The sequence below is a fragment of the Lissotriton vulgaris genome, chromosome 1_1, assembly GCF_964263255.1.
Source record: "Lissotriton vulgaris chromosome 1_1, aLisVul1.2, whole genome shotgun sequence".
Classification (NCBI taxonomy): Eukaryota; Metazoa; Chordata; class Amphibia; order Caudata; family Salamandridae; genus Lissotriton; species Lissotriton vulgaris.
This window is the reverse complement of record NC_141685.1, coordinates 65,218,587-65,241,834: the sequence shown is the minus strand read 5'-3', so window position 1 is coordinate 65,241,834 and position 23,248 is coordinate 65,218,587. Positions and strand designations below refer to the sequence as shown.

Below are 23,248 nucleotides of genomic sequence, written 5' to 3'. Positions count from 1 at the left end.
AACGCTGCCACTAATAAAGCATGCATGATTACACATTCGATCTCTATGTCACGTAGTGTATCTGTAACAGTTAAAATAACATGGTTAGAGAACAGCCCCCTCTCTCATATGGAGTAGGTGGATACACATTATAAGGTACTTCCATGCTGGTGAGGTTCTCCTTAATGGGGCATGCAGTCGTCCAGGCTCGCATCATGGTTGCATCCAAAAAGGTATAAACATGCCCGGCGAACGCGCTGCGTGGTGTATGGTAAATGTTAAAAACACGCAACATATATTAGGTGACTAACACATGACACACATACAGATAGGAAAACCATGATCACAGACTAAATGCACATACTTAGAATTGACTAAAACTGTGCTTCATGGAGTCGAGGTAGGTGGTGTTTCCCTGAGAAAACTTCTGTTAAAAATAAGAGAGAAAACGGGTAGTTAATCGTTAGCGTGTAGAAAAACTGCCCAGGAAATCGGTGTGTGGTTCATGTGGAAGCAAACATGACTTACTTCAAAGTAGAGAACACCACATTTGGTCACCTATTAGTCTCCCGGTCCGACCGCATCTTAGCGTGTATCCGGCGGGGGACTGAATAAATGTGTCTGAATTCTCCTGCGTCGAGGTCTACAAACACTAGACCATGATGGTAGAATGCGTGAGCTCTGCGCTATTCTAAAGTTACTCAGTACTTGATTTTATGTCAATATAGACACCAAAGCGGCGAAAATGGAAGTGAACTTCGCCTTGGTGTATAGGAGACAGCACAGATTGTATTAATGTATATTAGAAAAGGGTTGTTAGAAATTACTAAAAATGCAAACGAGCATATTTTCAGTGAATGCCTGGATAAAATAGCCAGGTGTTATTGCAGAATGTGCCCAGTGTATGTCCTGAGGTGTCTGAGTAAATGACACGTGGTTTCAAAAGGCAGTGTTACCATCAATGTGGCGGAAAAGACCATATGCGACCATATGCGACCACTCAAAAAAACGTGGAGTGAGGAGAATGGGGTACTTCCCATTTGACACAAACTCCAGACAGCCATAATCAATGGTGGCTTATGTATTCTGAAACATGTATGCACACGGATACAGCGGGAACATGAGGTAACTGCCCCCCCACCCAGGAGGTGAAGCTATCGTGGGTAGATTACTCAATGGGTCTTGAAGGTGGTGGTCAGAGGATACCATTTAGTAGAATTGGCCCAGGGGATGTCATCGTTAAGACCCTGGGAGTCAGTGCGAAGTTTGAAAACTCAGCGTTGGTCTTTCTCATGCAACCTTTTCACCAGGTTATCTTTATTTTTGATGTGTTCCAGGACCACCAACCTCATGTCATTAGGTGTGTGTTGTTTCTCGAGGTAATGGGTAGTCATTCTCGTGGGGGTACGTTTGCAGCGTATGTTACTCCGGTGTTCTACTTTCCGGGCGCTGACTTTCCTTGTAGTCATCCCTATGTAGTAGAGATTGCAAGTGCACATAATTAAGTACACCGCACCTGTTGTGTTGCAGTTAGTGAATTGTCTCAATTCCCATGTGGTGTTGTTGTTCAAAATCACTGTCTTGGTGCCTGAAGTGAGGTGGCAGACGCTGCAATTACTGCAGGGATAGTGTCCCAAGGGCAGTGGGTGTAGGCGTCGTACATTCCCTTCTTCCTCATTGGTGGTACTGGGTCTTGTATGTACTAGGTGGTTCCTGAGGTTCATGCCTCGTTTGTGGCTGAACATGGGTGTAGGTATGTTCAGGCCCCCACTGTTAAGTGTGCGCCAGTGTTTCTTGACTATCACAACGGCCCCTCGCGGTGGGATGCCTGACTTTCACCTTGCGGATACCCTGCCGGGGTTATCTCACAGGGGAATACCAGGACGGGTTCCCTAAGCAAGCGCTTAGAAACCGCTTGGTGATTTGCGCTATATAAATTCCTGTACTTTTACATTTACATTTACATCTTAGTCACTTTGTCAGATGCTACACTGAATGTGGTAATGCAGATGGGTCTCTTGGGTTCGGTGGTGTTCTGAACTTTGGGCTCTAGCAGGGCTTCCCTATTGTTGTTGGAGGCCCTATTTCTATCTTTAAACACCAGGTGTTAAGTGTAATTGCGCCTCAGCAGTTTCTCACTAAGATCTTTGGCCTGCGAGTTGTAATCTTGTTTGTCAGTGCAGTTCTTAATCAGGCGTAAAAATTACCCAAATGGGGAGGTATTCTTTCAGATGCTTCTGTCTCTGTGCCCTCCCTGATCAGTAGTACATCATCTATGTACCTTTTCCACAATAGGACATGTTGTATGTGAGGGTTGTTATTGATTAGTATCTTGTGTCTTTCCAGATGATGCACATAGAGGCCTGCCACGCTCTGCGCAAAAGTGCTCCCCATGCTGGTACCATGTTGTTGGTGATACAGATTCTCCTCGAAGCTGAACAAATTCTCAGTTAATGCCAGTCTGCAGTATTCTAGGACTATGTGTCTTGGGGTGTGTTAGGTCCACTCGTTCTCAAATAGGACCTCCTCTAGGATCTCTAGTGTTTCTTTGTGTGGAAGGCTAGTATAGAGACTCTCTACATCCAAGCCAATGATTGTGCTTGATGTGGGGTCAAATCGGAGATCTTTTAGTAGGCAGAGGACTGCCTTCATGTCCTGCAAATAAGTGTCTGTGTTTTGTATCAAGGGACATAGAAATGCGTCCGCAAATTTGGATAGAGGTTCTAAAATGGAGCCTATTCCTGACTCAATTGGCCTTCCAGGCAGTTTCTCTAAAGATTTATGGATTTTGGGAATGGTGTAGAAATAGGGAGTAGTTGGGTTGGTGTTCTCCAAGAAGCCTGCTTCTTTTCTGCTCAACCAGTCATTAGACAGTGATTCCTCAATGAGAGAAGCAATGTCGACTCGCAATCATTCTGTGGGGTCTTCTTTGATGTTAATATAGTTCCTTTTGTCCGCCAAATGACAGAGGCATTCATTCCGGTAGTCATCGGTGTTCTGTAGCTCCCCCTTTGTCTGCAGGTTTGATGGTTATAGATTTGTCATTAGACAATTGTTATATTTCCTCTTGCTCCATGTTGCTTGTGTTGTGGAACACTGATGGTTCTGGGATTCAACTTCGTGACCTCTTTCATGACTGCCTTCTCAAAGGCTAGAAGTTCCGTAGGTAAATTAGTTGCAGGTGGTGTGAAGGTAGATTTTTTCCTCAATCCTGTGTCGCTCCTTTGTTCTTCTGTTGGTGGTTTGTCCTTGAAGAAAACCTCAAGTTTAATTTTCCTAATGAACTCCTTGAGTTCACAACAGAGTTGAACTTGTCCATAGTGGGCATGGGTACAAAACCCAGACCTTTTTCAAGAACTGCCAGTTGAGTTGGTATAAGTGTGGCCTCGGAGAGATTCACAACTAAACTGGGACGTGCTCGTTGAAGGATTTTCCAGTGGGCCCATGCTCCGTGTGTGGCTCCCCGAGGTCTACAGGGGTTGTGCCCATTGGACTTGCTGTCCTCTTTTGTTCCTTCCTCTCTGGATCCTTTGCCCCGTCCTAAAAAAGACTGGTTCTGTTGTTCCTGGGGTTTGTTCATAGTGCTGGTATTGTTATTGGTGGTAGGGTTGTGGAAACTGAGGTGGTCCGTAGAAGAAAGGCAGCGGTCCATATGGTTGGAGACCAGGGTATGTGGGCTAGTTGAAATTCTGTCCCCTCGGGTACCTGCTGTGACCACCACGTGGTCTCCTGAGTCTCCGGGTGCTGTGACGGGTGTGGTTGGTGGTGGAATCTGAGTTGTCTGAGCCAGAATCCGTTCTGTGACGGTCAGTATTGTAGCCCGGGTTTCTTCCACTTGGTACGTAGTCATCAACACTGAACACTAGGGACCGATGTCTTCTCAATCAATCATTTAAATTAGTTGAACATAACTAGTGCACTCAGCCAAGGGGAACAAGGCAATTCTCAGTGAACCCCAGCTGTGTTATCCAGGAAAGGTAGTCATGTGGCCAGGAAGTTGTCTTTCTTTAGTCACATGCTGACACTCTTGACTGTAATTGTTTCACAAACACTTCAACACCAAACATGCCAAGATGGACAGACGTCAGGCTCCATACATGTGCTGGGCTCATCCCGGTGCTCAACAGCAAGTAACAGTTTAATTTGCAAGTTCTAAAAGTTACCTCATTCCAGGCTACCGCACATAAATCTAGCATAGTGACTGCTGTATCTGCATAATTCACCAGTTTTATAAACATATCAGCTAGCAGCTATTTTCAAGAGAATCGGGGCACAGATATAAAAAGAGTTTTCTGGTTTACCCATTCAAAAAAGCAAATAGATTCATTTTTAGATCCCTCTTCGTGGGGCCAATTTGTTTTCTTCATTAAATTATCATTCATGTTCATTTTTAGACAGAGTTCCCTACCTTGACAAGAACTGGAGCACAAAAAACATACATTTCTTATTAGCATGTAAAATCCATCATTGCTCTGTACATTTTATAGCATCAGAATTGATTCTATTTGTATCATATTTTAATGGGAACAATGTTTTGTTTTTCATTTCCTACGTTGAACAGACATTTCAAGATTGGACTCCATTATCAAATCTGCCCTCTACACAACTCTGCAAAAGCTGTAAATGCTTATGGTTGCTTTGTGCCTGGCCTGACTAACACACGGCTGCAGCTCTGTGACTTTCATGAATGAACCCTCACTCTTCTGAAGAGATGCCCTGTGCTCGGCCGGACTAACACACAGCTGCAGCTCTGTGACTTTCATGAATGAGCCCTCGCTCTTCTGAAGAGATGCCTTGTGCTCGGCCTGACTAACACACAGCTGCAGCTCTGTGACTTTCATTAATGAGCCCTCGCTCTTCTGAAGAGATGCCCTGTGCTCGGCCTGACTAACACACAGCTGCAGCTCTGTGACTTTCATGAATGAGCCCTCGCTCTTCTGAAGAGATGCCCTGTGCTCGGCCTGACTAACACACAGCTGCAGCTCTGTGACTTTCATTAATGAGCCTTCGCTCTTCTGAAGAGATGCCCTGTGCTCGGCCTGACTAACACACAGCTGCAGCTCTGTGACTTTCATGAAGGAGCTCTCGCTCTTCTGAAAAATGCCCTGTGCTCGGCCTGGCTATCACACGGCTGTAGCTCTGTGACTTTCATTAATGAGCCCTCACTCTTCTGAAGAGATGCCCTGTGCTCGGCCTGACTAACACACAGCTGCAGCTCTGTGACTTTCATGAATGAGCCCTCACTCTTCTGAAGGATGCCCTGTGCTCGGCCTGACTAACACACAGCTGCAGCTCTGTGACTTTCATGAATGAGCCCTCACTCTTCTGAAGAGATGCCCTGTGCTCGGCCTGGCTGCACACAGCTGCAGCTCTGTGACTTTCATGAATGAGCCCTCGCTCTTCTGAAGGATGCCCTGTACTCGGCCTGACTAACACACAACAGCAGCTCTGTGACTTTCATGAATGAGCCCTCACTCTTCTGAAGGATGCCCTGTGCTCGGCCTGACTAACACACAGCTGCAGCTCTGTGACTTTCATGAATGAGCCCTCACTCTTCTGAAGAGATGCCCTGTGCTCGGCCTGACTGACACACAGCTGCAGCTCTGTGACTTTCATGAATGAGCCCTCGCTCTTCTGAAGGGATGCCCTGTGCTCGGCCTGACTAACACACAGCTGCAGCGCTGTGGCTTTCATTAATGAGCCCTCGCTCTTCTGAAGAGATGCCCTGTGCTCGGCCTAACTAACACACAGCTGCAGCTCTGTGACTTTCATTAATTACCCCTCACTCTTAAGCGGAGATGCCCAGTGCTCGGCCTGACTAACACACAGCTGCAGCTCTGTGACTTTCATGAATGAGCCCTCACTCTTCGGAAGAGATGCCCTGTGCTCGGCCTGACTAACACACAGCTGCAGCTCTGTGACTTTCATTAATGAGCCCTCACTCTTCTGAAGAGATATCCTGTGCCCGGCCTGACTAACACACAGCTGCAGCTCTGTGACTTTCATTAATGAGCCCTCGCTCTTCTGAAGAGATGCCCTGTGCTCGGCCTGACTAACACACAGATGCAGCTCTGTGACTTTCATGAATGAGCCCTCGCTCTTCTGAAGGATGCCCTGTGCTCGGCCTGACTAACACACAGCTGCAGCTCTGTGACTTTCATGAATGAGCCCTCACTCTTCTGGAGAGATGCCCTGTGCTCGGCCTGACTAACACACAGCTGCAGCTCTGTGACTTTCATGAATGAACCCTCACTCTTCTGAAGAGATGCCCTGTGCTCGGCCTGACTAACACACAGCTGCAGCTCTGTGACTTTCATGAATGAGCCCTCGCTCTTCTGAAGAGATGCCCTGTGCTCGGCCTGACCAACACACAGCTGCAGCGCTGTGACTTTCATGAATGAGCCCTCACTCTTCTGAAGAGATGCCCTGTGCTCGGCCTGACTAACACACAGCTGCAGCTCTGTGACTTTCATGAATGAACCCTCACTCTTCTGAAGAGATGCCCTGTGCTCGGCCTGACTAACACACAGCTGCAGCTCTGTGACTTTCATGAATGAGCCCTCGCTCTTCTGGAGAGATGCCCTGTGCTCGGCCTGACCAACACACAGCTGCAGCGCTGTGACTTTCATTAATGAGCCCTCACTCTTCTGAAGAGATGCCCTGTGCTCGGCCTGACTAACACACAGCTGCAGCTCTGTGACTTTCATGAATGAACCCTCACTCTTCTGAAGAGATGCCCTGTGCTCGGCCTGACTAACACACAGCTGCAGCTCTGTGACTTTCATGAATGAGCCCTCGCTCTTCTGGAGAGATGCCCTGTGCTCGGCCTGACCAACACACAGCTGCAGCGCTGTGACTTTCATTAATGAGCCCTCACTCTTCTGAAGAGATGCCCTGTGCTCGGCCTGACTAACACACAGCTGCAGCTCTGTGACTATCATGAATGAGCCCTCACTCTTCTGAAGAGATGCCCTGTGCTCAGCCTGACTAACACACAGCTGCAGCTCTATGACTTTCATGAATGAGCCCTCACTCTTCTGGAGAGATGCCCTGTGCCCGGCCTGACTAACACACAGCTGCAGCTCTGGGACTTTCATGAATGAGCCCTCACTCTTCTGAAGGATGCCCTGTGCTCGGCCTGACTAACACACAGCTGCAGCTCTGTGACTTTCATTAATTACCCCTCACTCTTCTGCGGAGATGCCCAGTGCTCGGCCTGACTAACACACAGCTGCAGCTCTGTGACTTTCATGAATGAGCCCTCGCTCTTCTGAAGAGATGCCCTGTGCTCGGCCTGGCTGCACACAGCTGCAGCTCTGTGACTTTCATTAATTACCCCTCACTCTTCTGCGGAGATGCCCAGTGCTTGGCCTGACTAACACACAGCTGCAGCTCTGTGACTTTCATGAATGAGCCCTCACTCTTCTGAAGAGATGCCCTTTGCTCGGCCTGACTAACACACAGCTGCAGCTCTGTGACTTTCATGAATGAGCCCTCGCTCTTCTGAAGAGACGCCCTGTGCTTGGCCTGACTAACACACAGCTGCAGCTCTGTGACTTTCATGAATGAGCCCTCGCTCTTCTGAAGAGATGCCCTGCGCTCGGCCTGGCTGCACACAGCTGCAGCTCTGTGACTTTCATGAATGAGCCCTCACTCTTCTGAAGAGATGCCCTGTGCTCGGACTGACTAACACACAGCTGCAGCTCTGTGACTTTCATGAATGAGCCCTCACTCTTCTGAAGAGATGCCCTGTACTCAGCCTGACTAACACACAGCTGCAGCTCTGTGACTTTCATGAATGAGCCCTCGCTCTTCTGAAGAGATGCCCTGTGCTCGGCCTGGCTGCACACAGCTGCAGCTCTGTGACTTTCATGAATGAGCCCTCGCTCTTCTGGAGAGATGCCCTGTGCTCGGCCTGACTAACACACAGCTGCAGCTCTGTGACTATCATGAATGAGCCCTCACTCTTCTGAAGAGATGCCCTGTGCTCAGCCTGACTAACACACAGCTGCAGCTCTATGACTTTCATGAATGAGCCCTCACTCTTCTGGAGAGATGCCCTGTGCCCGGCCTGACTAACACACAGCTGCAGCTCTGGGACTTTCATGAATGAGCCCTCACTCTTCTGAAGGATGCCCTGTGCTCGGCCTGACTAACACACAGCTGCAGCTCTGTGACTTTCATTAATTACCCCTCACTCTTCTGCGGAGATGCCCAGTGCTCGGCCTGACTAACACACAGCTGCAGCTCTGTGACTTTCATGAATGAGCCCTCGCTCTTCTGAAGAGATGCCCTGTGCTCGGCCTGGCTGCACACAGCTGCAGCTCTGTGACTTTCATTAATTACCCCTCACTCTTCTGCGGAGATGCCCAGTGCTTGGCCTGACTAACACACAGCTGCAGCTCTGTGACTTTCATGAATGAGCCCTCACTCTTCTGAAGAGATGCCCTTTGCTCGGCCTGACTAACACACAGCTGCAGCTCTGTGACTTTCATGAATGAGCCCTCGCTCTTCTGAAGAGACGCCCTGTGCTTGGCCTGACTAACACACAGCTGCAGCTCTGTGACTTTCATGAATGAGCCCTCGCTCTTCTGAAGAGATGCCCTGCGCTCGGCCTGGCTGCACACAGCTGCAGCTCTGTGACTTTCACGAATGAGCCCTCACTCTTCTGAAGAGATGCCCTGTGCTCGGCCTGGCTGCACACAGCTGCAGCTCTGTGATTTTCATGAATGAGCCCTCGCTCTTCTGAAGAGATGCCCTGTGCTCGGCCTGACTAACACTCAGCTGCAGCTCTGTGACTTTCATGAATGAGCCCTCACTCTTCTGAAGGATGCCTTGTGCTCGGCCTGACTAACACACAGCTGCAGCTCTGTGACTTTCATTAATGAGCCCTCGCTCTTCTGAAGGATGCCCTGTGCTCGGCCTGACTAACACACAGCTGCAGCTCTGTGACTTTCATGAATGAGCCCTCGCTCTTCTGAAGGATGCCCTGTGCTCGGCCTGACTAACACACAGCTGCAGCTCTGTGACTTTCATTAATGAGCCCTTGCTCTTCTGAAGAGATGCCCAGTGCTCGGCCTGACTAACACACAGCTGCAGCTCTGTGACTTTCATGAAGGAGCCCTCGCTCTTCTGAAGAGATGCCCTGTGCTCGGCCTGGCTGCACACAGCTGCAGCTCTGTGACTTTCATTAATTACCCCTCACTCTTCTGCGGAGATGCCCAGTGCTCGGCCTGACTAACACTCAGCTGCAGCTCTGTGACTTTCACGAATGAGCCCTCACTCTTCTGAAGAGATGCCCTGTGCTCGGCCTGGCTGCACACAGCTGCAGCTCTGTGATTTTCATGAATGAGCCCTCACTCTTCTGAAGAGATGCCCTGTGCTCGGCATGGCTGCACACAGCTGCAGCTCTGTGACTTTCATGAATGAGCCCTCACTCTTCTGAAGAGATGCCCAGTGCTCGGCCTGACTGACACACAGCTGCAGCTCTGTGACTTTCATTAATGAGCCCTCACTCTTCTGAAGGATGCCCTGTGCTCGGCCTGACTAACACACAGCTGCAGCTCTGTGACTTTCATGAATGAGCCCTCACTCTTCTGAAGAGATGCCCTGTGCTCGGCCTGACTAACACACAGCTGCAGCTCTGTGACTTTCATTAATTCCCCCTCACTCTTCTGCGGAGATGCCCAGTGCTCGGCCTGACTAACACTCAGCTGCAGCTCTGTGACTTTCATTAATGAGCCATCGCTCTTCTTAAGAGACGCCCTGTGCTCGGCCTGGCTGCACACAGCTGCAGCTCTGTGACTTTCATTAATGAGCCCTCGCTCTTCTGAAGAGATGCCCTGTGCTCGGCCTGGCTGCACACAGCTGCAGCTCTGTGACTTTCATGAATGAGCCCTCGCTCTTCTGAAGAGATGCCCTGTGCTCGGCCTGGCTGCACACAGCTGCAGCTCTGTGACTTTCATGAATGAGCCCTCACTCTTCCGGGGGGATGCCCTGTGCTCGGCCGGGTCATCTTACAGTGTGCAGCTTCATGACTTTAAGGTCTTATTGTTCTACCTGCGTGAGATCCAAATAAACCTTGATTTTGCTTTTGGTTCTATGTGAAGGCAACCACCTTATACGAGAATAAGGTAAGACAACACACTAGGATATTGTTCTTGATGTTATGCAACACAATTAATATCTAATCAAGAACTAAAGCCTTGATAATATAACTGCAACAAATAATTATAAGCAAACTGTGGATATGCCTAATATAAATGTGTGAAACGTTATTAAAAATAAAATAAAAAGTGATGTTAAAATACATCTGCACAGTATGTTCTCCAGTACGGTACAAACTATGGAACATGCTGTTTCGATGATATGCCTTGTCGAAGCCGGCATCATTGGGGTTGCCCTGGATTTCTCTGGCCTCTTCGTCCTGAATGGCTACTTGCAGACATTTCCCCTCTTGATCAGGTTGTGTAATTCATATACAAATGGCACCTACAACCCATTCAATTTGGATTTGTTACATGTGATGTTATCAGCATCTGTCTTGCAACAAAACTCTTTTTTTTAAAATGTCACGTCTATGAACGTCTGCCAGTGATGACAATATAAAACAGCACACAGTCTACAGAGAATGAATGTTTTCACATATTTTTTATAGTCATCATACATTTTAATAGACAACATGAATGGTTTATTTATTATGTGAAATTCACTGAAGTGGCTGCTTACCCCCAAAAGTGATTTCTTATTTTAGAATTTAGAGAATAATAGTATTATTCCCACCTTCTGCTTCTCCAAGGTAAGTTTTATAAAAATACAAGCTGGCATAAAACCAGCAATAGATGGCAGACAGGCTGTGTCAGACATACTGAGCTATGTTAGGTAAAATAAGTAACATTACATTTGGTAGTTACAACACTTTTTAATAAAGAGACAAGTGGTTGTTTGTATTATTTATTGTAGAGATCAACAACTCTGTTCATATTCAGATTTTATCCTAGGATATTTTTTGACAGATGTTGTTAGTAGCATGTCTAATTTGCATGTTGTGTTACAGCTTGTGTTGGCTCTTCTTGTTCTTGTCATTCCCCTGGAATAGATCCTCTTTACCATCTGTCTGATTGGATGACTTTGATACTTTCACTGCTCGCTATGAGGAACTACGCGTGTCTTTTTGGTTAAGCTTTCCATGGGAGTGCATGTGTTTTGGGTTTATGAATTTACAGGTTTTATCACTAATCCCGAAATCTAGCTGAAACGATCCTTGTTAGTTCAAGCATTGTTCATAGTGTTGCTTTTACCAGAAGTATGATCAGATATGCATGTTTTTGCATGCCCTTGTTAAGAGCACTGTTTCACTCACTGAAAAGCAACTATATTTTATTTTTTTAGTCAACCTTATCCTAGTCTTCCAATATGCTTCCTAGTACTTCATGGTTTTCCCTACATGTAGAGAAGAATAGACACTTTCCTAATTCTAAAAATATATATGTGTTTCTTCTTTCCTGCAAGTCGGGTCTTCTATCCTCTACTTTTTATTATCTGGTAATGGAATGTCCCACTTAATTGTAATGTTACAATTTTCTGTAATTCGTTCTTCTCTCAATAACTGCACATGTTTGCTCCTGTGTGTATCCACAGTTGGGTAACTATAATGGCCCTTACATTCTTGCCAAATTTTCACCATCTCTGGGATTATTTCAATTGTTCAATGAAGGTGTGTTTTTGCTTATGGCTGTGCAGAACTGATAATCGACTAAAGGCTTCCATATATTCATTACACTTGTATGGCTTTTACCGTGGGAGTTCTCGGATGCTTCCTTAGGTTTGAGGAGTCACTGAAAGTACTGCTATACTCAATACAATGGTGAGGTTTTTTCCGTGTGTGTTCGCTGATGACTTTACAGAATTGATAATTGACTAAAGCTCTTCACACATTCATTGCACTTGACTGACTTTTTCCCCTGTGTGAGTTCGCTGATGTCTGTGTAGGACTGATGACTGACTGAAGCTCTTCCCACATTCAATGCAATGGTAAGGTTTTTCCCCAGTGTGTGTTAGCTGATGGCACTGTAGGTCTGATAATTGACTAAAGCTCTTTCCACACTCATTACAAAGGTATGGTTTTTCCCCTGTGTGTGTTCTCTGATGTCTGAATAGGACTGACGATTGACAAAAGCTCTTCCCACATTCACTGCAGTAGTATGGTTTTTCCCCTGTGTGTGTTCGCTGATGTCTGAGTAGGACTGACGATTGACAAAAGCTCTTCCCACATTCACTGCACTTGAATGGTTTTACCCCTGTGTGTCGCTGATCTGTTTGAAAACATGATAACCGACTGATGCTCTTAACACACTCACTGCACCCAGAAGGCTTTTCCCCTGTGTGTGTTTGCTGACGATTCCTTAATGTTAAGGAATGTCTAAAACTACACCCACATTTATTGCAATGGTATGGTGTTTCCCCAGTGTGTGTTCGAAGATGTCTTTGGAGGTGTGATGACTGACTGAAGCTCTTCACACATTCATTGCAATGGTATGGTTTTTCCCCTGTGTGTGTTTGTTGATGTCTTTGGAGGTTTGATAAGTGACTAAAGCTCTTTGCACATTCATTGCAATGGTATGGTTTTTCTCCTGTGTGTGTTCGTTGATGTACTAGGAAGTTTGCTAACTGACAAAAGCTCTTCATACATTCATTGCAATGGTATGGTTTTTCCCCTGTGTGTGTTTGTTGATGTCTTTCAAGGTCAGATAACTGATTACAGCTCTTCATACATTCAGTGCAATTGAATTGTTTTTCTCCTGTGTGTGTTTGCTGAGGGCGCTTTAGTAGTGATGACAAACTAAAGCACTCGATGCATGTGTCTGATTCTTTATTCTTTGTTGGTGTCTCTGGATTGGGTATATATTTTTCTACATCACATACCTGTGTTTCCTGAAGGGTCAACATGTCTGTTAAAGCAATTGTGTTATTCTCACACTCCCTAAATGTGTGTGCTATTTTGCACATTTGGTTTCCGATTTAACAATAAAGTGCAAAGGGCACCAAATATCTGTTACACTCATAATGTGTGTAATACGTCTTTGTGGGTGATAGTGCCTTTAGAATGGCTATTGGTTTTGTAAAGCTAGGGGTAAAGATTAATCTTCCTTCTGGTTTGTGCAAATTGGGACAGAGGTTTTCATTTTATTTAGCAGAACTCGACTTCCATCTAAACTTCAGTTGTCCAGCTCCACTCCGTTGTTCTTTTTTCTGGTTCCTGTGGTTTGGCCAGAAATGGTTTACAATATACATAAAAGACTGAATAGTAGTAGTCATTTTACGAAGCAAAGCACTACTGTAAGCACATCATACCAATCCCATGATCAAAGCTTGTACTGGATACTTTTTTATACAATAGGAGTTTATCAGTGGTGTTTCCTAAATCTTCCAGAGTTCTTTTCTTGGCCTTGTGACGTGGAGGTGCACAGCTCAGACTTGTATATTCACTGAATTGCCCTTATCTGCTTCTTCCAAGATCTGTCTGTTAAGGTTCAGGTTCGTCTGTCTATGACTGTGCTGGTGTTTTCCTGAATACTGGAGCCCAGTTTTTCATTGTTCTTGCAGATGTACAGTAATATCTTCATTATCCATATTCATTTCAAGTATTCAAGGCTTCTTTTCTGTTGGATGTAAAGAGATGTATAATTACTACATGCAAATGTATTGGAATGTGAATATACAATGTTTAAATGGTAGTAAAAGACATCTTGTCTTTACCATCCTTGAAACTTAGTAAGGGATATTCCCCCATACACAGATATTTAACTAGAAGTTCTGTTTAGCACAACACATCTTATTGACTGCAGAAAAGGAGGTGATATATCAGTGTTCACAAGGTAACTCAGCGAAGAAAATGCACTCAAGGAGCACCCACTTGCTACAGGCACACGTTTAGGGAGATGCAAATGATCAAGATTTTATTTGAACAAGAACAGATTATGGAAGAAGATGGATCAGGATGTGCTGCTGTTTCTTCAGTTTCAGGAAGTGTATAACAATGGTAACTCTTCGGGAAGTATATAACAAGTATATAACAAAACTAAAACTTCAGGAGGTACAAAACAAAGGTAACTCGGGGTGCATTTTTTTCCAAAGCAGTGGAGCGTCTGCCTGCATGCAAATAGCAGAAGACAGGTACTGGCCTGAAAGTCAAGTGCCCGTGGTTAGCAGTGCAGGGATGACAAACTAGGTGCATAGGTACCTGAGAGGTACAAGCAGAGGAGGTGTTCACAGGGGGTGCTTATGAGGTACAAACAGAGGAATTGCAGAGGCAACTGTTTATGAGGTACAAATACAGGAGGTGCACAGGCAGGTTCTTGTGAGGTACAGTGAAGGTGCACAGGTAGATGCATAAGATTTTTTTAGATTTTTTCAAGATTTTTATGAGTTACAAATAACTCCTTGTTTTTGATTCTGCAGACTCCGCCGTAGCGCCACACCAGCCGCAAAGGGCCGGGCCTTGCTCCGCCTGTTTCCCGCCCGGGCTTGGCTCCGCCGGGCCCCTCCCACCACCAGTGATGCCCACAACAGCGCCAGGAGGCGCATAAAGGCAGCGCCAGGGCTGAGTCGAGTGGGGGGACTTGTTTTTGATTCTGCAGACTTCACGGCCGGGCATTGCTCCGCCGTAGTGCCACACCAGCCGCAAAGGGCCGGGCCTTGCTCCGCCTGTTTCCCGGCCGGGCTTGGCTCCGCCGGGCCGCTCCCACCACCAGTGACTTCCACAACAGCGCCAGGAGGCGCATAAAGGCAGCGCCAGGGCTGAGTCGAGTGGGGGTCCTTGTTTTTGATTCTGCAGACTTCACGGCCGGGCATTGCTCCGCCGTAGCGCTACACCAGTCGCAAAGGGCCGGGCCTTGCTCCGCCTGTTTCCCGGCCGGGCTTGGCTCCGCCGGGCCCCTCCCACCACCAGTGACTTCCACAACAGTGCCAGGAGGCGCATAAAGGCAGCGCCAGGGCTGAGTCGAGTGGGGGTCCTTGTTTTTGATTCTGCAGACTTCACGGCCGGGCATTGCTCCGCCGGAGCGCCACACCAGCCGCAAAGGGCCGGGCCTTGCTCCGCCTGTTTCCCGGCCGGGCTTGGCTCCGCCGGGCCCCTCCCACCACCAGTGACTCCCACAACAGCGCCAGGAGGCGCATAAAGGCAACGCCAGTCCCTCGTCCCGCAGAACGCGTGCGGGACTCGCCCGGCGAAGCCCGGGCAAAGGGCGGGCCCTCTGTGGACCTCTAGAGACCGAAAGAGACTGGACTGGGCCACCCCCCTTGGCTTTGTGAACACACCAACTAAGGTAATCGATCGCTCCGATGGAGGCTAAACGTAAGGCTGCGGCCAAAAAGACACCAATGCATACACGATCTGAAACCAGGAAATTAACACTGGTGCAAACCCCACTACCTACCCTAACCGCAATTGGTAGAATGTTGCAGCAAACAATTGGGGTTGTTGTGAATGCGATTGAAAACACTGAAAGAAGACTATCTTTGCCACCCAGTATGTGTTTAATTTCTCAATCGCCACAAATTGCGAAATCCCCTGCAAATACAACTAATGTAACAACACTATCACATGACTCGATGTTATTACAATCTTTCGCAGGTCTGCCAGGGAATGATTTAAACCATGTTGTTGCACCACAACCTTTAGAACCTACTGTGATTTCTGCTAGGGAGAGTAGATTATCATTAACACCTAATTTGATAACAAGTGATATACCCCAACCCCCAATATTGAATGACGTGCCTAATGATACAGGGGAGATGGACGGTTGTAATATCAATGACATTATCCCTATCCCTGATTCAACTAACACTAGTCTGTTAAGCAGTGTGACTGACCACGGGTCTACTCGGCCCAAAGGTAAACCCACTCACAGTAGGAAGATGTTGTTAGTTAATAAACTGGGCAAGAGATACAGATGCAAAAGAAAGAAAGTAACCCAAACTTCCACAGATCATGGAAAGGAGGGAGAGGTATTGCAACATAGCTCAAGGAGAAACTAACCACAATTAACATAGAGGGACTGACGCAACATATAGAGAATATAATAAAATCCTACATTACACCAGTGACCGAAATTTTAGAATCCCTTAGTAAACAAGCATTTACAATGCAATGGTTTTGCCTTTGTTAAAGTTAGAGCTATAGGCATTGCTCTTGACATTATTTTTATTTATGTTTTTTTTTACATAAATAAATGGCATTGTCATTTACAATGCCACTAGCTTTATCTCTCGCAAATGACACACACAAACACACACAGAGCCCCCCCCCACACACACACACACACAGAGCCCCCACACACAGCCACACAGAGCCCCCCACACACACAGCCACACAGAGCCCCCCACACACAGCCACACAAAGCTTCCTACACACACAGCCACACAGAGCCCTCCACACACACCCAAACCGCACAAGCAGGCAACAGGGGCACACAGAGGCACAAGCAGGCAACAGGGCACACAGAGGCACAAGCAGGCAACAGGGGCACACGGAGGCACAAGCAGGCAACAGGGGCACACGGAGGCACAAGCAAGCAACAGGGGCACGAAAACGGAGGCACAAGCAGGCAACAGGGGCACACGGAGGCACAAGCAGGCAACAGAGGCACACGGAGGCACAAGCAGGCAACAGGGGCACACAGAGGCACAAGTAGGCAACAGGGGCACATACAGAACCACACATACAGAACCACACATACAGAACCACATACACAGAGCCACCCACACACCCAGGAGAGCAAACACAGCGAGGGGGCAGGGAAGCAAGCACAGCGAGGGGGCAGGGAAGCAAGCACAGCGAGGGGGCAGGGAAGCAAGCACAGCGAGGGGGCAGGGAAGCAAGCACATCTATGGGAGGAGGAAAACGCATGCAATGCAACTCACCCAGCTCTACACCAAATGACACTGCAATCTGACTTACAGCCACAAAGGAGCCTGCATTATCAACCGTCACTGGGAGGTTAACATGCAAGACAATGCAACATAGCCAGGAGGCAGCATGACACGGGACACAGACAGAACCATCAGTTTTTGGGGCGGGAGAACCAATAAATCAGTAGACTGTCCTGTTAGATTGAATCCACTGGGGGGTGGCGGGGTGACCCCACCATAACCGAGCGCAAAGACTATTGGAAGGTGTGTGGGGGGAGGGGGGGAGTTAGGCCACAAACATCTGAGCCCTGGAGGAAATTCCTGTTATCCAATCACAGCCTGATCTAATTCCTCAGTATGGATAATAAAATGTACGTGCCCAGTAGTTAGTAGGAAAAACAGCACGTGTAATGAAACCGACTGAGGACAAAAACCCCAACGATACACAATCTTTAATTTGTTTGCAGACAAGCTCTATTAATGTTAAAAGTTGCTCGTGATCTGACATGTCATGGTGGGTGAGAGACACTGAGCCGGAATATAGCCTCGAATGTCTGAAACTTCAATTCTGAGTTTCCCTCTAAACAGCATGTTTTAAGTGTGGTGGGTCCTGTAGGGTTTCAGACATGGCAATAATTAAAAAACAGACATCGATTCCCTGGAGCACCATATATCCACCCACGCCTCTAACTTTACTAGGAAAAGCATTGATCCATTTCCCAACTATTGACTGAAAACCCCTTAAGGTATTTAATACAGCGCCTGGAGACCCCCACGGGTGATTAGCTGCGCTTTACAAATTTATTTTATTTTATTTTACGGATTTGTAGAGCGCATGGCTGCCCATGGGCGTCCCAGCGCTGATAGACAAGAACCTGGTGTGACGAGCCCTATGGGAAAAGCCATGTTTTGAGCGCTCTACGGAAGGAAAGAAGGTTAGGTTGGGCTCTGAGGTTTGGGGGAAGCGAGTTCCATAGTTTAGCCGCGTTATATGAAAATCAGCAATGCAATCCCCGTTTACATTTTACTTCATCCTGCATTGTCCAGGAGTATTTGCTTTTTTTTTTGTTTTATAAAAGTTTGCGTTCTTATATTGCTGTTCACTAAACATAGGACTCTTTCAGCACATACTGCCTCTTTGTGTCTGAGTGAATTCAGGTGGTAGGTGGGCGTTTACGGGCCGCGATGGAGCGCTCTGGAAGTGGCGTCAGAAAGCAGCGCACGTTTCCCCCAGTGACTAATTAATACAGCTGTGCAAACGATATGCTCATTCAATCTGTGATGGCTGCCTATGTGTCAATCGTATTTGTGGGGAAATGTGAAACAAATAGAAAGATGTGCGAAAAAAAAGGCACACATATCTACCAGGGTGAGACACTGAAGAAGACAAGTGGTACCAATGGGAGAGCCGGGGCGACTGCACCGCTACAAATACCACCTCTTTCACAGACCTTAGCAGAGTTTAATACAAGGTCTCATTTTCAGAATATAAACATTTTCAATAATAAGTATTCACAACAAAATCACTGTGGTTATTCATTTGCCTGATACAACTTGCAAAAAACTGGCAAAGCCAATCGGCCTGGCTTGTTTTATGCAAATGTTTGTTGTAGACTGATATGTCTGGCAGCAATAAGGGAAAGGTCACACCGATCCATTCAAATTGACTGGTCAGGATTTTAGTTGACATGGTTTTCAGCCATACTGTAAAATTACATAGGCCAGGTCTCCTGTACAAGATTCCTACCATAAACACAATTTTCGTACAATTAAAGAGGTGGTTGAAAAACAAAAACACACGTGTAACTGGTAGCTGAATTTCGCACTAAAGGAGGGGTCAGTAGGGGTCATTGAAACAAACCAGCAAGTGAAACTGTGGGAGGACCCCTGCCAGCCGGAACAGGGAGGACAAGGGTACCCCGTGAGGAGGGGGCGTCGAAAACAAAGAGGAGGGAGGGGGCAGCGAGGACAAAGGGTAGCACTAGACATGAAACAGAAGAGATAGGCCGAGGCACAGAGGTGTTTTAAGCCCTTTCGCCGCTACAACCTAGAGTACCTGTTTTCAAATGCCTAGCACCCCCTCTAGGACCAGTGCTCCTAATGAAGGCGGGGCGGGGGGCTTCCTGTCATTGTGATGCGAGGCACATAAACATCGTTCAAGGGCAAACGGAGGGAGGGGTGCTATGTCTGATAGCAGTTTAGGGTCATGAAAAGAGATTTAACCCCCAAAAACATCCCTTGTGCCCAAGTAGACAATAGAACTATCACAGCACTGATACAATTGATCAAGTACACCGTCCTCAACAAAGTGCTACAAATAAAGGTACGTTTTGTCTCGCCGTTGCCTACGTTAAGCATCAAGCCTTTGTTGACCCCACAAGTCCGGGCAGCAGATAGATGGTTTAAATGTGAAGGGGGCTCTCCCGGTAACACCCTGTCTCCCAATAACGGACAGAGTGTATGCACGACGATATGTCACCGTTAAAAACAATTAAAACTTCCAAAACCACACCAGCGGTGTATTGAAACGAGTCACTACACAACGTTCAGCGTGGAAATAAAATACTAATTACAAGCAAATAAATGTGAAAATCATGAATATACAAGAAATGCCTGTGTTTACTGGGGAGGAGGATCACGCAATCCCAGTGCCCCCCCAGCCTCTTTCTATTGCAAGTCGTGACCTACTGGTCACACTGGCAGCTGGGGACTTTTTTTTATCATGAATGTAATTTTTTTGTTGGAAAAACTCAAATTTCCCTCAGTCTGTCCTCTTCTCTCCTTAAAAAGGCAACACTGAAAACTTTGTGCACGTTAACGATCCCGAAATAAATCCAGGCTGCGTGGAAGCAAAAAACCAGCCATCACTCAACAAATATATTTTTCAGCGTTTGCACTCTTATGGAGGAGTAGCTCTTATTAAAAAAAATCATTATTCCAGCTTAATTAATGCCACGGTTAATTATAACACCATGATGTCAGCGGTTTTAGTTAAGTATTGGCAGTGTTACAAGAAAACTCCTCTCTGCCTGTTCCTGATTGACCTGGGAGTAATTTAGCTGCTTACCAGAGTGTGGGCTGAGCTTTGCTGGATGTTTGTGGGTGTCCGCAAAGTTAGGACGTGTGCGTTACATTAAACAAACAAGTTGCATTTCTATTGCATTAATGCCCCCGGGAATGGGAACGGGGCCGGAAGACGAGCCGAACATGCATAAAAAAACGCACGGGCACCAGCGGGAGGGGGGCGGGAACGGGGCCAGAGACACGGAGAGCGAGGCAGCGGTAGGGGGGCGGGATCAGGGTCCGGAGACACGGAGAGCGGGAGAGAGGGTGGGAACGGGCAAAAAAAAAAAAATCAAGCAAAAAAAAAAGCAAGCACTCACCTGGACTTCTTCCGGGTGCCGTCAATGCCGGACCAGATTCGGGGGCGTTCCCATGAACAGGCTTTCGGCTGACATAGCCAAAAGCCAAAGATTCTCGGGAACGCTCCCGAATCTGGTCCGAGATTGGCGGACAGAGTCTTCTCCCAATGGCTAGCCTCCATTTATGGAGCTAGCCAATGGGAGAGTGGGGACGGTCCAGTCCCCACACACAGAAATCATTAAGTTTTTCCTAGCGCACGCGTACTTCGTACGCATTGGCTAGGCAAAACCTAAAAAGTGGAGAACTTGGAAAAACTAGGCATAGCCAACTTAGACATTCTAGAACATCTGGGCATGCAAGTCAAGTCCCCTACTACTAATATACCAACAGGGAGACCGAGCAAAAACACTCTAAGCAGCACAACTAGAGTCCCTAGTATACCCACTATGGCAGTGACCCCGGTAGCAACCACAAGTGGAGTGAAAATGTTAAATACCATCGCCCCAAATGTTACAACGGGCCAGAAAGTCGCAGCAGGACAAAGGGAGACAGGTGGCCCCAGTTACAACAACACAATCTTACCAGCACCTAGGCACCACATTAACAATACCATCCCTGCTATGATTAACCTCCCACCGGAATGTAGACCATATGTAGCTATCCCCTAAACTGAAGCCTACCCAATTCGAAAATCAGGAAACACTGAAAAACAAAACTTTGCATTGGCTCGTGAAAAACTGTGGATTCCCAACACGAGGTGCAAATCAGATGTTTCCACACAAAGAGTAGGTTGGGTGGGACCAAGTAAAAAAGAAATAAATGGGGACTGTATAGTCATAAACTATAGGGCCACTGAATGGGCAAGAGACTCAATCTTAAATGCACCAATGCCATCTAATCATGAATATAACACCACGTTGTTCCCACTTGACTACTTCTATAGGAACCAGTTAGGAAGACAAACCACAACGCAGACTTTTAAGCACCCTAGAGCTGTACACCTCAACTACCCCATTGTACCCTCTGTACCAGCACCATTGTATAATGTATATGATAATTTCACAATTCCGATCTGCAACAGATTTCAGGTGTTTAACTCACTAGAGGAGAACGACTGACTGAATGTACCATCTATGATCCCACTCTGTGAATCTATTGTATCTGGTGAAATAGCTACAACTGAACAAGGGTTAGGGGGTCAAATAGGGTTAGAAGATGTAACTGTGTTAAACACGACTAGCACTGAACAATGTACAAATATCGATGCAATTATGCCAATCGTAACCACCCCTACAGAGACAAACCCGAACGTGAGCTTAGAAACACTGTCACAGATTGACTATCCTGATGTTACACAAGGCAACCCTGCTGACTGTTTAAAGGTCTGCACATGGAATATAGCGGGAATTGCTGCTAAATTAACTACTCCGTTCTGGGATAACTTCATCATACAGGGTTACGATATAATATGTCTGCAAGAAACGTGGCACAGAGATCAAATATATTATATAATATCAAATAGGATATACCACCTATAGTGTGACAGCCCTAGCATCCAAGGTAGGTAGAGCAAAGGGGGGTTTATTGACTCTGGTATCCACTAAATTAACGGAATTCAGTACTGGTGGATATGAGGAGGTGGGTCCGCATGCATCAGTTTTACGACTGACACATAACGAATGTAGGGACTTACTTATTGTGAATTTTTATAATATTGTAGGTCCCAACCGGGGTATGATCGTATCGGATGTTGAGCGGGCAATAGAAGAAACACTTGCATTATCAAGCAAATGCCCTGTAATACTCTGGGCAGGAGATTTTAATACCCAAGCATGCAGACACGCTCAGAAGGGGATCTGTGGACACCGAGAGGTGTACCCTGGTGGTGATAGTATTATCTTTAATCATTTCTCCCACAATAACTATGGTAGTGCACTGAACAATCTGGTAGCTAAATTAGATCTGGAACTACTAGATTGTACTAAGAATAAAAACAACGAGAAGTGCCCAACATTTAGAGGGAGAGGTGCCCACTCAAACATTGACCATATCTTGGTGTCCAATGGTTCTGTCTATTCCAATGTCTGGGTAATAGAACAGCCTGTGAGTGATCACAATATTATATCAATGGAATTAAAGGGCGGGGGCCCAAAAACAAATGTGCATGGTAGACCCGTCCAAGGGAATGTGGCTGAGAGACCAAATGGCATGAGGATCAAGTGGATCAAAATAGACCCCAATAAACTAATGGCGGATATTATCCGCAAATGTTATAGAGAGGTAGGCTATTGCTTAGCACCTGATGTGATTGCTATTTCCCTCTGAGGCGGAAGCCGGAGGTTTACTGTGCTCTCTTGCACCTCTGCCTTAAAAACGAGTGATTTTCGAATCGTTTAATAATACTTTTAAATACTGTACCATATTTTATTGGGAGCGTTTTTAAATATCCCTGACACCCCCTGCAGCGAGACTACTTCGATGAGGCACCCCCTTTCCACAGCGTCGCTCTAGCGAGGTGCAGGGAAGCTTTGAACTCCTCTTTGGCAGCCATTTTAGATTGGGCAGGCTCGCCGGAGAGATCGGCGCCCCTCCCGCCCTCCCTGGGTATTTAAGTGGATGAAAATCGGGCTCGTGTGATTAATGATTGCTATTTCCCTCTGTGGCGGAAGCCGGAGGTTTACTGTGCTCTCTTGCACCTCTGCCTTAAAAACAAGTGATTTTTAAATTGTTTAATAATACTTTTAAATACTGTACCATATTTTATTGGGAGCGTTTTTAAATATCCCTGACACCCCCTGCAGCGAGACTACTTCGATGAGGCACCCCCTTTCCACAGCGTCGCTCTAGCGAGGCGCAGGGAAGCTTTGAACTCCTCTTTGGCAGCCATTTTAGATTGGGCAGGCTCGCCGGAGAGATCGGCGCCCCTCCCGCCCTCCCTGGGTATTTAAGTGGATGAAAATCGGGCTCGTGTGATTAATGATTGCTATTTCCCTCT

General features: G+C 46.7%; 1 protein-coding gene across 3 annotated transcripts in view; it reads right to left on the bottom strand.

Annotated features, from left to right (window-relative positions):
• Window positions 1-10,922: 10,922 nt before the first annotated feature.
• Window positions 10,923-23,248, bottom strand: part of LOC147737306 (uncharacterized) — a 72,185-nt gene continuing 59,859 nt past the window's right edge. For all 3 annotated transcript variants that reach the window (XM_086925043.1, XM_086925051.1, XM_086925048.1), the window contains exon 2: window positions 10,923-13,640. In XM_086925043.1, coding sequence (XP_086781169.1) covers window positions 11,917-12,987 — 1,071 coding nt within the window. In that variant the 5' untranslated portion in view covers window positions 12,988-13,640 and the 3' untranslated portion in view covers window positions 10,923-11,916. The remainder of the gene's footprint in view (window positions 13,641-23,248) is intronic.